Below are 12,342 nucleotides of genomic sequence, written 5' to 3'. Positions count from 1 at the left end.
TTAAGGTTTAATTTCCAATTACCTTCAAATTGCATAACAATATGATTGTAGCCTGTTCATTCATACACACACACACACACACACACACACACACACACACACACAAAGACTTCTCTCTCCTGCAACCTGCACACTCAGAAAAATGAGAAATTATACCCCATCTGATTCAAATGTATGATATGTCAAGATCATTGTACTGTCATGTGTAACTAATAAAAAAAAAAAAAAGACTTCTCTCTCTCTCTTTTTTTGTACCAAGTATTGAACCCAGGGGCACTTAACCACTGAGCTACATCCTCACCCCCACCTTTTTAAAATATATCTTTTTTAGATATTGATGAACCTTTATTTTATTCATTTATTCATATGTGGTGCTGAGAATCAAACCCAGTGCCTCACACATGCTAGGCAAGCGCCCGACCACTGAGCTACAACCCCCACCCTTCCCACCTCTTTTTAATTTTTATTTTGAGACAGGGTCTCACTGTCTCATTAAGTTGCTTAGGGCCTAATTTGTTGAGGCTGGCTTTGAACTTTTGATCATCCTGCCTCAGCCTCCTGATCCACTGAGATTACAAGTGTGTGCCATCATGACCAGTCAGTACAGTTTTAAAATGGGATGTTAAGGTGTTTATGATTCTGCAACTTTCTATTCTAGTTTAAAAAACTGTCATTTTTCTAAGTCAGTTTTTTTTTTTTGTTTTAAACAACTAAATAGGTTAACAAATGTCCCATACTTCATTTGTTCACTCTGCCATTGACTGGACATATAGACTGCTTTTAATATTTAATGAGTACAAAAATCTTGCGATAAGCATCCTGGTGTATTTATATTTTTGCACTCATAATTTCTATAAGCTCAACTCCTCATAGTATATTCTTTCCTTTCTTTTTTTGGTACTGGGGATTAAACCCAGGGGTGCTTTACCACTGAGTTACATCCCCAGCCTTTTTTACTTTTTATTTTGACAGGGTCTTACTAAATTGCTTATAGCCTTACTAAATTGCTAAGTCAGGCCATGAATTTATGATCTTCCTGCCTTGGCCTACCAAATTGTGGGGATTATAGGTGAGCACCACCATGCTCAGCACAGTGTTTCATTTCTTGTCATCAAGGGGAAAAAATCACTTAACTCAAAGAGATAGCAGAGGGTCATAGCTAGGAGATTCTGCAGTCAGGCTTTCTGGGTTCAAAGCTTGTCTCTGTTGTTTACTAGTGTATGACCTTGAACAGATTACTTAATCTTTGCAGGCCTTGGTCTCCCTTTCTGTAAAAAAGAGGCAATTATATTATCTCACTTATAAAGTTATTAGAGGATTAAGTGAATTATTAATTGTAAGTCAGTTGGCATATATTAAGCTCCATGTATTGTTTCTTTTTCTTTTCTCTTTTGGTATCTGGGATTGAATTCAGGGTGCTTAACTAACTACAGAGCCACATTCCCAGCCCCTTTTTGAAATACTTTATTTTGAGACAGGGTCTCGCTAAGTTTCTTAGGATTTTGCTAAATTGCTAAGGCTGGCCTCTAATTCGTGATCCTCCTGTGTCAGCCACCCAAGTCACTGGGCTTACTGGTCTGTATCATGGTACCTGGCTGAGTTCCACATGTTTTCAATTAATTTCAAAAATAAATCTTTCCTTTGGTTTTCCCCCAGAATAATGTTACTACCTCTTTATTTCATAAAAAAGTGAATACAGGAACACAAGTATTTAAATTATTTTGAGGTTTAAAAATCTTAAATATTGCTGGGCATGGTGGTGCATGCCTGTGATCCCAGTGTCTCAGGAGGCTGAAGCAAGAGGATTGTGAGTTCAAACCCAGCCTCAGCAAAAGTGAGGCACTATGCAACTCAGTGAGACCCTGTCTCTGAATAAAATACAAAATAGGGCTGGGGATGTGATTCAGTGGTCAAGAGCCCCTGAGTTCAATCCCTGGTACCCACCTGCCAAAAAATCTTAAATATTGCTGGGCATAGTGGCACGTACCTATAATCCCAGCTACTTGGGAGACTGAGGCAGGAGGATTACAAATTCAAGACCAGCCTCAGTCACTTATTGAGATCCTGTCTCAAAATTTGAAACAATTAAGAAAAGATTTATGAATATGGCTCAGTGGCAGAATACCTGTGGGTTTGATCCCCAGTATCCTCTGCCCATAGTGTGTGACACCATGCCTCGCTAGAATCTTTAGTATTTTTAAAAATTGTCTATGGATTTCAATGTTCAAACCAAGGATGAAAAATCCTCAAGTGAACTCATTTTTTTTTTTTTTTGCAATTAGATACAAAACATATTTTAAAATAACCATAAACAGCTGGGCATGATGGTGCACACCTATAATTCTAGCCACCAGAAAGGCTAAATCAGGAGTATCACAAATTTGAGGTTAGTCTTGGCAACTTAGCAAGACTTTATATCAAAAGAAAAAACAAAAAGGACTGGAGATGTGGCTTAGTGGTAAAGTGCCCCTGGGTTCAATTCCTAGTACCAAAAACATCTTGTTTAAACAATGACAAAGGACCTGAACAGACATCTCACCAAAGATACACAGATGGCAAATAAGTATATGAAACATGCTTAACATCATATGTTACTAATGAACTGCAAATTAAAACAATGAGATATCACTAAATCTCTACTAGAATGGTGAAAATCCAAAACACTGACAATACCAAATGCTGGCAAGGATGTGGAGCAAAAGGAATGTCTCATTCCTTGCTGGTGGGAATGCAAAACGGGAGAACCACTTTGGAAGACAATTTGGCAGTATCTTACAAAACTAAACATACTTTACCAAATGATCAAGCAAACACCCTCCTTGGCATTTTTCCAAAAGAATAAACACCAGCACACAGATGTAAACACCAGCATACAGATGTGAACATCAGCACGCAGATGTTTATAGCTGCTTTATTCATAATTGTTAAAACTTAGGCCAGGTGTGGTGTTGCTTGCCTTTATTCCCAGCAATTTGGGAGACTGAGGCAGAAGGATCACAAGTTGTCTGGACAACTTAGTGAGATCCTGTCTCAGAATTAAAAACAAATATTTTTAAAGGGGCTGGGAAAGTAGCCCAGTAGAAGAATGTTCCTGGGTTCAATCCCCAGTACCAAAACAAAAACCAACCAACCAACCAACCAACCATTTAAAAACCGCAAAACAAACAAACAAAAAATGTGGAAGGAGAGGACTCTGTGGTAGAACCTTTGCTTAGCACTCACAAAGCCCTAGGTTCAACTCCCAGGACCAAAACTAAACAAAACAGAAAGAAAAACAAAAACTTGCAAGCAACCAAGATGTCCTTCAGTAAATAAATAGATAAATAAATTGGTATGTTCAAACAATGGAATATTTAACACTAAACTTATGGAATATTTAACACTAAAAAAGAAATAAACTGGGCTGGGGTGGTAGCTCAGTGGAGAGCACTTTCTTAGCATGTGTGAGGCACTGCTTTTGATTCTTAGCACCACATATAAATAAATGAATAAATAAATAAATAAAGGCATATCAACAACAACAACAGAAATAAACTACCAAGCCATAAAAAGACATGGAGGAACCTTAAATGTATACTGCTAGATGAAAGAGCCAATCTGAAAAGGATCTATATTGTATGATTCCAACTGTATGACACTGTGAAAAAGGCAAAACTAAAGAGAGAGAGAAAGAAAATTAGTGTTTGACTAATTTTTGACTAAGTGGATTACAGAGAAAGAGAGACAAACAGGAGAATGAGACTATTGCATATACTATAAAGGTGGATACATGTCATGACTTTTATCCTACTCTGTAGCGTGTACAACACCAAGTGTGAATCCTAATGTATACCCTGGACTCTGAGTGAGAGTGATATATCAATGTAGGTTCATTGTTGGTTGTAACAAAGGCTATGCATGTGAGAAGGCAGGATGCATATGGAAAATCCCTGTACTTTCTGTTCAATTTACGTGAACTTGAAACTGCTCTAAAAAATAAAGTCTATTTTAAAAAAGCTTGCCATACCAGACACGGTGGCACATACCTATAATCCCAGCAACTGGGGAGGCTGACCGAGGAGGATCACAAGTTCAAAGCTGGCCTCAGCAACTCAGTGAGGCCTTAAGCAACTTAGTGAGATTCTGTCTCAAAGTAAAAAAACAAAAGTAAAAAGGGCTGGCGGTGTGGCTTAATGGTTAAGCATCCCGGGTTCAATCCAGAGTTACAAAATAAATAGATAGATAAATAAAACAAAAATTTAAAAAAGCTTGCTTGAATTTAATATGAAACAAAGGTCAAGAATGATTGGCCTAAGTTTTCCACATAATAATTTCCTTTAGTTATTATTCCCATCATATTAGGTAGTTGTTGTTATCCCATTTCTTATATGAGGAATCTGAGGCTTGAAGGAGTTATTAACTTCTCCAAGTTTACCCAGCTTCTAAAATGGAGAAGTGGGTTTCAAACATTGGTCTGCTGATTCTTATGTCACTATCATACTGTGTAATAACTGGAGCTCATAGATCAAAGTAAAATGCACTGCCTTATGAAGCAATAATTTCCCAACACTGGAAAGATTATAGGAGAGGCTGGGTAACAAATTGGGCATAGCACAAAAAAGTACTGCATTGATTTTTTTTTTTTTTTCTGTATGCAGGAAGGTACAACAGGCATACTTTTTTTTTTAAATGTACAATAAAGATAATAGTCGACACAGGGATTGTTATCTGTGCTACCTTCCTTCTTGCTGAAAAATAGTAATTCCAGTGTAGAGTACTGTCTTTATTTTATTTATTTATTTTTGGGCACCAGGGATTGAACTCAGGAGCACTTGACAACTGAGCCAGGGTCTCACTAAGTTATTTAGCACCTCATTTTTGCTAAGGCTGGCTTTGAACTTTCGATCCTCTTACCTCAGCCTCCCCAGCCACTGGGATTACAGATGTGTGCCACCATACCTGGCCAATTAATGTTTTTAATACATATAAAACATAATGCCACATAATTATATCATACAGAAGATAATTATAGAATTTACTTAAAAAATGAATTCATAGTACATGACAGTTAATCAAATGTGAGTTTAAATTAAAAAAAATATTTTTTAGTTGTAAATGGATCTTTTATTTTATTTATTTATATGTGGTGTTGGGGATCGAACCCAGAGCTTCACACATGCCAGGCAAATGCTCTACCACTGAATCACAACTCCAGCCCAGTGAGTTTAAATCTTCCTTTTTGGTCTTGTGATGGATCACAGTGACTATACATACTAAAGATCTTTCATAAGGGTGGCGCTGAAGCCAAAAAGCAGCTTGTTGCTTCCCTTCCCCTAGAAGGAGTCTTTAGCACACCTCTAGGTCTCTCCACATGGTCATCCTAGTATCTGGCCAGCTCTGACTCAACATTTGAGATCTAGTTCATACATCTTCTTTCATTTTTTGTGGTACAAAGGATTGAACCCAGGGGTGAGCTAAATTCCCATCCCTTTAAAAAATTTTTTTTGAGACAAATTCTTGGTAAACTGCCCAGGCTGGTTTTTAACTTGCAATCCTCCTGCCTCAGCCTCCTGAGTTGCTGGGATAATAGTCATGTGCCACTTCACTAGCCATGTTATTTTTGAAGTCTTTCAAGATACCATTACCTACCTCATGATGTTTCCAGTGTACCTGATAATATGTAATAAGCACTATGAGAAGGGAGACAGGATTATGTTTACATCTATCTTCCTGTAGACTTTTTACAGCCTGATGAGGTCTGTGACTTACTGGGCCTTACACTGTGCCTGGCACAGAGTAATTCTAAATATTCATGATTCTTAGATCTTTGGCGTCAAGGTGAAATATTAGCATGTAAACACTTCCTGTTTTTTTTGTGGGGAAAGTATTCAAGTATGGTCAGTTAATTTCATCTGTATCTTTTGTCTTCTTAAGGACTTTTCTTTAATATTCTTGTCCTGGGGTCTTATGTTTGAATTTTTTTCATGTTTGAATTTAAAATAGTCACATGGGCTGGGGGTGTAGCTCAGTGATACAGCACAGGAGCAAGGCACATGAGCAAGGCACTGGCTTCAACCAATAGCACACACACAAAAAATTTTTTATATATATATATATATATATATATATAATTCTTTAAAAAGCACATCAAAAGTCACAGTATTCTTTTGATAAGGCTTATGAAAATGCACTATAGTTATTAATCTTTGGGGCAGGAAATGGGTGGGAATAGAGGAAAATAGCAAATTTAAAAAACTTAGTTAAGGGATAGGTTAGTCTTCCTAATTTTTCTGTTAGTAGATCACCATTTTCCTTGCTTCTAGGTCCTCTCTACAGGTAAGGAGTTAAAAAAAATTAAAGTTAATCATTTGACAATGAGGTAATGGAAGCCTCTAATCCCAGGAACTTGAGAGTCAGGGAGGAGAGAAAATTTGAGGCCAGCTTCAGCAATTTAGTGAGATCTTGTCTCAAAAAATAAAAAGGGGTGGAGATGTAGTTTAGTGGTACAGAGCCCCTAGGTTCAGTACCTGGTACCATGAAAAAAAAAAAAAGTTAATCTTTAAGTCTAATATGTAGTCTTTTAAAATAATTTTTAGTTGTAAACTTCTCCATTCTTCAATAACTGGGACTTCCTTTTCTTCACTGTAGAGTATTTCAACAACCTTCCAGCTAATCTCTTTGTTTAGGTAGTTCCCTTCAGCCATTCTGTACACTCTGGCCATACAAATCCTCTTAAGACTAATTTTTCCAGTTTTCTAGTCCAGAACTTGTTGCTTAGCACAGCCTAATTTCTGCAGCTGCATTCTAGACTCTTCATACTAGAGCCCAGACTTTTTACCGGGGACAGGGATCCTCTTCCTCAGACTACCAACACAAAAGGCATTGCTTGTATTTTCTCCCACCTTTTCAGTGTCCGCATTGAAACCATTCTTCAAGGTCCAGAAGGACTGCATGCCACTTCCTGCTTTGAAGATTCTCCCCACCCCCACAACAGCAGCTCCAACTCACACTCATGGCTTCTAAATAATTGTTCTAATGTGTGGTAATTGTATCAAGATAGTTGAATCTTCTGTCATGTTCCCTTTATTTTATTTGTCAATAGGAGATCTAGGGGACTATCACCTGTGACAGTTGGACATAAACAGGTATCTGAAGTGCTAATCTAATTTTCAAAATACTGTTTCTTTAAGCATACACTGCAGCTCTTCTGACGGTGTCTCAAATATTAGCGTGAAATATTCTTTTTTTGTTGTTGTTTGTTTAAAAGACTAAAAAGTAAGAGTATAGTAAGGCTCTAGCTTAGTTTTGCTTATCTCACAAATAAAGAGAATTTATTTCTTGATTTTAAAAAATCCATATTCAGTTAATTCCATCCTAAAATTTCTCCAATTGAGTCCTAGAGGTAGGAATATTTTATTTTCAATGAGAGTGAAGTTAAGTTTGAAAGGAATAACCATGGAAGTACCTTGTGACCACAAGCCACAGGAAATGGAGCCGAAAGTCCACCTCACTGCTGCTGCTTACTGGGGACGACATCGGGCCTGAATTCTCGCTTTCTTGGAGCCTCAGTCCCCTCATCTGTCAAATGAAGAAAATAACGTACTCGGTAATAAAATACCTATTTATCAGGGTTGTGAGAAAGGGTTTCAATCGGAGAACCGGAGAATCGCAGGGCGGTTTGCCTCCCAAGACCCAGGGGAGGCGCTTTTCCTCACGCGACGCACTTCCGTGCACGGGGAGGGGTGGCCCGGGCCAGGGATGCTCTTGGCCGGGTGCGGGTCGCCTGAGCGGAAGCCGTGGCGGGGACGGGTTGAGCCACAGCCCTGCCGTACTACGCTGGGGCCTACGGCAGGAGCACGCGAAGTGCTAGACACAGTGCAAAGCAAGGCGAACGTGCGTGCACGAGTGTGCGCGGGGTGCTGGGGCGTGCTCACATTGACAGCGAAGCGAGAAGGGTGCCAGGGCGGACCATAGGAGAGCCATAGTAGACAGCCCGAGGCCGCGGGGTGAGAGCGTCCGGCCGTCCGGCGCTCCCATTGGCGCCTCTGCAGCGCCCCAGGTGGCCGCTCGTGGGGTAGCCGCCGGCTGGGCAGATTCGCTCCGCCTCCGCCGGGCTCGCCTGCCCTCAGCAGCTTCCCCGCCCGGCACTCGCTCGACCCTCCTCCCTTCCCCCTCCCGGATCGCGATGGACGCGGCCTTCCCCCGCCACGGCCGCCGGCAGCACTGCGCGGGCCTCCCTCTGAATCGCAGGGCCTGAGGAGCCGCGTGCCGGAGACGGGACCTGCTCTGGCTGCTGTCGCTCAGAGAAACCTCTCCCCTCCCTGTCACCAGGTCCCCGCGGAGGAAGGGGAGGGACGAGACGCGGCTTTTCCTGTGCCGCCTGCCCGGCTCGACCTGCGCGGCCTGCGGCTTCCTGGGAACTCGAGGGCCGCGGCCGGGCCTGGCTCTGCCCGCGGCCTGCTTGGAGCTGGACCGGAGCGGTTTGGGAGGACCAGCTAGGGTAAGAGTATGCGGGAAGGGTAGGCGGGAGCGCTTCCGGCTGTCGGGAGGTCCTGGTCGGGCCTGGGGCCGGAATCCCGGACGCCCAGCGGCGGGCGAGGAACGGGACCCCGGCGCCGGGTGAGGTCGGCCGGGCTGCTGCCTACTCTCCGGCTTGGCCCCTTTGTTCCCCTCCCCTGACCATGCGGGCGGCGGGGCCCGCCTGGCCCACTCCGGAGCCCATGGCGAGCTCCTCTTGCCCTTGAGAAGGGTCCGCCACTCGGCGGGGACTAGGGACGTCCTGTCGAGCCGCCGGGAGTTCCGGGCGCCGCTCTCTGGAGACCCGCTGCCCTGCGGGGCTCGGCGCTCTACCCCTGAGCACGCAGGCTTGCTTCTTCTCCAGAACTTCCCCTCCTAGACACAGGTAGCTAACTTAGCGGGGTTTAGTGCCTACGCCTCTCGGCGTCAGGTTCGTCCTGGCCAGGGATATTGGGTCAGCCCTGCTGGTCGCCGCCGTTGGGTGTCCACCGCGACTCGCCACTTGGTTCCTGGTTCCCCCAGCCGCAGCCAGATTACGTGGGACCCAAAGCTGTCGTCTGATCAGGGCGCTTACGAAGAGCTTTTGTCATGGCTTGCCTGTTGGGGTTGTTTCTCGATTTTTTTTTTTAAACCAATTGCCCTATCTTGTGGGGATGGAGAAAGAGGGCCGCAGATTGGCCTATATTCTGATTCGTAACCTGTTAATTCCTTGCATTTACTTTTAACATTTCTTTTTGAACTTTTCAGGAACAGTTGCCAAGTCGAAAATTCCTAACCAGTTTTTTATTCATAGGTTGATTTAAAACAGGAATAATTAAAATGAGAAATTAGCAGAATTTGTGAAATTGGAGGTAATTTTAAAGGAGTAACTCCGTTTTGAGAGGGCATTGGATCAAAATGCTTAGAAACTCCTTTAAAAGTACTGCACCTGATCCTTACCTGAAGCTTAGATTTGGGTGGAAAATGGGGAAAGAAGTTTGCTGGGGAAAAAAACAAACAAACAAAAACTTTTGGAGGTATTCTCTGCCTTTTGGAACATACATAAGTGATGTTTGATTGTCTTTGACAGGGTCAGCTCTGGTTTCTAGTTAAGCAGCTACCTAATCAGCTTATACTTTTGTGCAAAACTGGTTTTTGTTTAGTATATCTGAATATGTAAACCCGAGGAATAAGGGAAAGTTGAAAATTGCAGTGAGCACTATATCTAAACTTATGTAGGGGTTTTTAATTCCTTGGTGAACACCAGGAAAATTTGATTTAGTTAGATATAAAAGAAAAAAAAAAACTAATCTGATGAGTCCTGGACTTTAAGTGAACCCCCCACTTTTTTTTTTTTTTTTTTTTTAATTTAAGCAAAGAGGCTTTTAAAAAAACATGGCAGATGTGGATCCGGATACATTGCTGGAATGGCTACAGATGGGACAAGGAGATGAAAGGGACATGCAACTAATAGCCCTTGAACAGCTATGCATGCTGCTTTTGATGTCAGACAACGTGGATCGTTGTTTTGAAACGTAAGTTCATTCCTTCATCTTTCTCTAGGGTTGCTGTAGTGAAATCTTTTTTCAACCATTTGTTAACTTCAGTTTGGATAGAAACTTCTAGGAGTTTTAAAACATTTCAGAAATTTCTGTAGCTTTGTTTTTACCCTCTTCTGAGAAATTAAAAGTGGTAGGTGAGGATTATGGTTACCGTGGTAACTAACAATGATTATGATTATGCAAATACATATTTGTTGAACAAATGGGAATTGGGAATACTAATATTAACTGATAGTTTGGTTGATTCATTTAAAAAATGTCATAAACTTGGGAGAATACAAATATTTATCTTTAAAGGTATTTTTGTAGTGAGAAACTGACAAAATAAGAGAAATGATAGTGAACATGTTTGTTTTTTTTCTAATTGTAAACAGACAAAATGCTTTTATTTGTTTATTTTTATGTGGTGCGGAGGATCGAACCCAGTGCCCCACACGTACTAGGCAAGCGCTCTGCCACTGAACTACAGCCCCAACCCCAATAGTGAACATGATTTGAGCTGCCCATTCATTGGTGTTAAAGTCATATGACGTTGTACTTTTGTTCATGCAGATTATTTGTTTATAAATTTCATTTTGGGAAGGTATAAATTAGAAGTTAAAACATAGAATATACTTTTTGGAATAGTAAAAACATTTTGGAGCGTTTAAGTAGTTTTAATCAGAGGCTATAACAGAATGTCTGCAAAAATATGAAAGAGGATTCATTAGTAGATGGTCCATTAAAGTCGTATTTTTCTGGACTGGGGCTGTAGCTCAGTGGTAGAGTGCCTGTGTCACACACGTGAGGCACTGGGTTCTATCCTAAGCACTACGTAAAAATAAGTAAATAAAGATATTGTGTCCATCTGCAACTAAAAAAATATTTTTAAAAAAATCATGTTTTTTCTCTTATAAAATGGATGCTGAGACCAGATGAACCATTCTTCTGAGTGTTGAACATGCTTGTTTTTTACAGTTTAATTTGTATTTACAGTTCTGAATTTTAATAATAAGTAATCAAAAAAACTGATGTTTCTTTATTTTAATGTTATTCTAAGGTAAATTAGTAGAAAATATTTGAGATTTTGACCTAAAATTTGAGGTGGGAATAAAGACTACATTTCTTGTTAAATTGAAGTATTTTTATTCTTTAGATTTTTTTGTGGTGTGAAGGATTGAACCCAGAGCCTCTTACATGCTAGGTGAATGGGTTATATATCCAGCTCTGACATCGTATCTTTGATTATTTTCTATTATGAGTTGTAAATACTTATTGGTTGTTAAGTTGTTAAAACAATATTATTTTGATTAAAAAAATTAAAATTAAAATCAATTAGTGGTCAATTTATTTTAGCTATTTTTAAAATTTATACATAAAAATAATTTCACCCCCTGTTGACACCTGTTTTGGCAAGATTATAGAAAAGTAGAGCTTTTTTCTTTTTTAAACAAAATCTGGAGTTTTAAAATCAGAACAGGAGCCAGATGCAGTGGCTCATGCCTATAATTCCAGCAGATTGGTAGGCAGAGGCAGGAGGATAGCAAAAACAGCAGGGATACAGTAAACAAAGAAAATACTTTACTGATTGTTAATTTAGACTAAAAGCTTCCCCCAAACATTGAATATCCAGCTTATTCCTGAGACATGATCAACCATTGCAAAAGATTTTTACTCTTTGAACCATTCAGTTTTTGTAGCAGAAAACACACTGAAGTTCCACAGATACCTTTCTTCTTGTCTTTGTAAAAGGTCTTTACAAGTAGGATTTTTTTCATAGTTCAAAAGAAAACAGTTTTCTTTGCTAGTCAAAGGAACATTTATTCTCTAGCAAAGAATAGTTTGGGCGCAGTAGCAGAAGCCTGTAATCCCAGCAGCTCAGGAGGCTGAGGCAAGAGGATCGAAAATTCAAAGCCAGCCTCAGTAAAAGCGAGGTGCTAAGCAACTCAGTGGGACCCTGTCTTTGAGTAAAATACAAAATAGGCTGGGGATGAGGTTGAGTGTCCCTGAGTGCAATCTCCAGTACCAAAGAAAGAAAGAAAAAGAGGGAGAGAGAGAAAGAAAGAAAGAAGAGTTTTGAGTATTCATATATTCCAATAGAGGTATTTTTAAAAGTCATGGGCTGGGGATGGTTTATGCATGCCTATAATTCTAACCACTTGGGAGGCTGAGGCAGGAGGATTGCAAGTTCAAGGCCAGCCTCAGCAACTTAGTGAGACGTTTAGCAATTTAGCAAGGCCTTGTCTCAAAAATAGAAAAATAGAAGACTGGGGATGTGGTCGTAAAGTGCCCCTGGTTCAATCCTTAAACCCCACCCCCCTAAATG

At 40.5% G+C, this 12,342-nt stretch overlaps 1 protein-coding gene and 1 long non-coding RNA gene across 14 annotated transcripts in view; one reads left to right on the top strand and one right to left on the bottom strand.

Moving 5' to 3' along the window:
* The window catches only part of LOC114088250 (uncharacterized), a 114,260-nt gene extending 106,234 nt beyond the window's left edge, over positions 1-8,026 (bottom strand). The window contains exons 1-2 of the long non-coding RNA XR_011706594.1: positions 7,914-8,026; positions 7,445-7,557 (exon numbers count right to left, since the gene is read on the bottom strand). This is a non-coding gene — a long non-coding RNA (uncharacterized lncRNA). The remainder of the gene's footprint in view (positions 1-7,444; positions 7,558-7,913) is intronic.
* Positions 7,714-12,342, top strand: part of Hectd1 (HECT domain E3 ubiquitin protein ligase 1) — a 98,233-nt gene continuing 93,604 nt past the window's right edge. For 4 of the 13 annotated variants that reach the window (XM_071607809.1, XM_071607808.1, XM_071607802.1 and 1 more), the window contains exons 1-2: positions 8,119-8,479; positions 9,850-10,010. In XM_071607809.1, coding sequence (XP_071463910.1) covers positions 9,871-10,010 — 140 coding nt within the window. In that variant the 5' untranslated portion in view covers positions 8,119-8,479; positions 9,850-9,870. Of the gene's footprint in view, positions 7,873-8,118; positions 8,480-9,849; positions 10,011-12,342 lie in introns of those variants that run through there. The other 9 variants (XM_071607810.1, XM_071607804.1, XM_071607803.1 and 6 more) reach the window with 5 other exon arrangements.

This window comes from Marmota flaviventris, chromosome 2 (genome assembly GCF_047511675.1).
Source record: "Marmota flaviventris isolate mMarFla1 chromosome 2, mMarFla1.hap1, whole genome shotgun sequence".
Classification (NCBI taxonomy): Eukaryota; Metazoa; Chordata; class Mammalia; order Rodentia; family Sciuridae; genus Marmota; species Marmota flaviventris.
This window is presented reverse-complemented; position numbering and strand designations above follow the sequence as displayed.